This window comes from Protobothrops mucrosquamatus, unplaced genomic scaffold (genome assembly GCF_001527695.2).
Source record: "Protobothrops mucrosquamatus isolate PMUCROS unplaced genomic scaffold, P.Mucros_1.0 scaffold2455, whole genome shotgun sequence".
Lineage (NCBI taxonomy): Eukaryota > Metazoa > Chordata > Lepidosauria > Squamata > Viperidae > Protobothrops > Protobothrops mucrosquamatus.
Window position 1 is genome coordinate 9,483 of NW_015388527.1, and position 2,095 is coordinate 11,577.

Below are 2,095 nucleotides of genomic sequence, written 5' to 3' on the forward strand. Positions count from 1 at the left end.
GCATCTTCAGGGACAAAAAAATTTGATGGGCTGATAGAGATGGGAATGGAAAAATGAAGTGAGAAGGGAAGGGAGTACACAGCAGCTTGCTTGAACTCTGAACATAAGCATTCCGTGTTGTGATATTTTATCATGGAAAATGTGGTGGCGCAGTGGTTAGAATGCAGTATTGTAGGCTAATTCTGTTGACTGCCAACAGTTTGATCCTGATCGGCTCAAGATTGATTCATCCTTTCATCCTTCCAATGTCGGTAAAATGAGGACAGGGATTGTTGGGGGCAACATGCTGACATTTGTAAACCACTTAGATAGGGCTGTAAAGCACTATGAAGAGGTATATAAGTCTAAGTCCTATTGCTATTTCACTTTTTATAGCACTATTTTCAGTTACTATGTAATGGTAGTCAAAAACAATGATCTAGAGCAGTATTTCTCTACCTCTGCAACTTTAGGCTGAAGTTCACACATCTTAAAGAAGCTAGGGTTAAGAAACACTGTTGTAGAATGTTACCTTCATAATTGGAAAATTTCTTTATATGAGGAATTAATGTTGTTTTGTTTTGTTTCACCTTAGAGTCAAGTTTTTTATTGGGCAATGCTCAGATTGTGGACTGGCCTGTAGTTTATAGTAATGACGGTTTCTGTAAACTCTCTGGATACCATCGAGCTGACGTCATGCAGAAAAGTAGCACCTGCAGGTGAGTTTCAATGGACTGCCTTGATTGGTTCAGGGAAGATCCTTGTGGAAATTCATAATCATCACAGTAAAGGGAAACTTTCTCTACTTGGTGCTCTCCAGATGTGGTAATTCTACAATTAAGCTATCTGAGAATGTTTGGGATTTATCTTATTACTGTGATTATTATATAAAATTGATAGCTATTCTTTAAATTGAAAGCTTTCCCAGAGCACTTTAAATATTCAAACAGTAATAATTTCTAAGCAGCAAATATATCTGGAAGACCTCAAACTGGGGAAGACTGATATAAGAAATTATATTACTTTTTAATAAATCTGCATGTATTTCATAATGAACTAAATGAAGCTCATCATTTTTCATTTCAATCTTCTATTCTGAGAAGAAATAAATACAGGAAGAAATCAAGAAGACTATGCTTTTTCAGTGCTCCCATTTATAGCTGCTGGGGTCCACACTCAGATAATATTGGGGTGGAATCTCTTTCTGGAGACTACAAATGGAGAACTGATTTTAATGTTTACCAGCACTTTCTGCTGGTGCATTATTGTTCCAGAATAATCTGAAGGGAAATATCTATTGCCAGGAAAGTTCACAGAAGTCACAGTTACAATTTCCACAGGTAAAAACAAAAGGAAAAAATAAAGAGAGAGAAAAATGAGACAAATTTTTTAAAAGAAAAGAAACAGCCTGGAGCTAGTAAGTGACCAAGTTAACAACAATGATCTTCAAGCAGATTCATCTAAATGAGTGGAAATTCAGTTAGCAAGGCTTATGTTATTTGATGAAATGAACTTACTTTACTTTGCTCCTGAATACTTAGTTAAGAAAAGTGGTGCATTGGTTAGAATGCAGTATTGCGGACTAATTCTGCCCAGAGCCAGGCGTTTGATCCTGATGGGCTCAAGGTTGACTCAGCCTTCCATGCTTCTGAAGTTGGTAGAACGAGGACCCAGATTATTGGGGACAATATGCTGATTCTGTAAACCCCCTGGAGAGTGCTGTAAAGCCCTATGAAGCAGTATATAAGTCTAATTGCAATTGCTATTGCCATCTTTTAATTACTTATTTGCCTGTACTTGTGCTGCCATGCAGTTCTAGGCTGTTTTGTGATATTGACCAAAGAAAATTAAACATCAGAATAAATTAGTTGGAATTACCTGTTGAAGTTGTTTGTATCTGCTTTCCAAATTGTGCCATTTATCAGGATGAGGCTTTTTTTGTATGTGTGTGTGGTGGTTTTGAAATTTTCTTGCTGTTGTGTTATGTTTGGCACAAAGTTTTGTAAGCTCTGGGCACCAGCATAAGACATATCCATCACCCGGACTTTGAGTTAAATTTGTACTGTTCTGCTTTCTTGTCTGCTTTGCTGTTGATGCTCTGCGTCATAGAGTTTTT

The 2,095-nt window shown here is 37.0% G+C and overlaps 1 protein-coding gene across 1 annotated transcript in view; it reads left to right on the forward strand.

The window, feature by feature from the left end:
* Positions 1–582: 582 nt before the first annotated feature.
* Positions 583–2,095, forward strand: part of LOC107295716 (potassium voltage-gated channel subfamily H member 5) — a gene marked incomplete at its 3' end in the record, with an annotated part of 120,310 nt that continues 118,797 nt past the window's right edge. The window contains exon 1 of the mRNA XM_015825037.1: positions 583–698. Coding sequence (XP_015680523.1) covers positions 676–698 — 23 coding nt within the window. The remainder of the gene's footprint in view (positions 699–2,095) is intronic.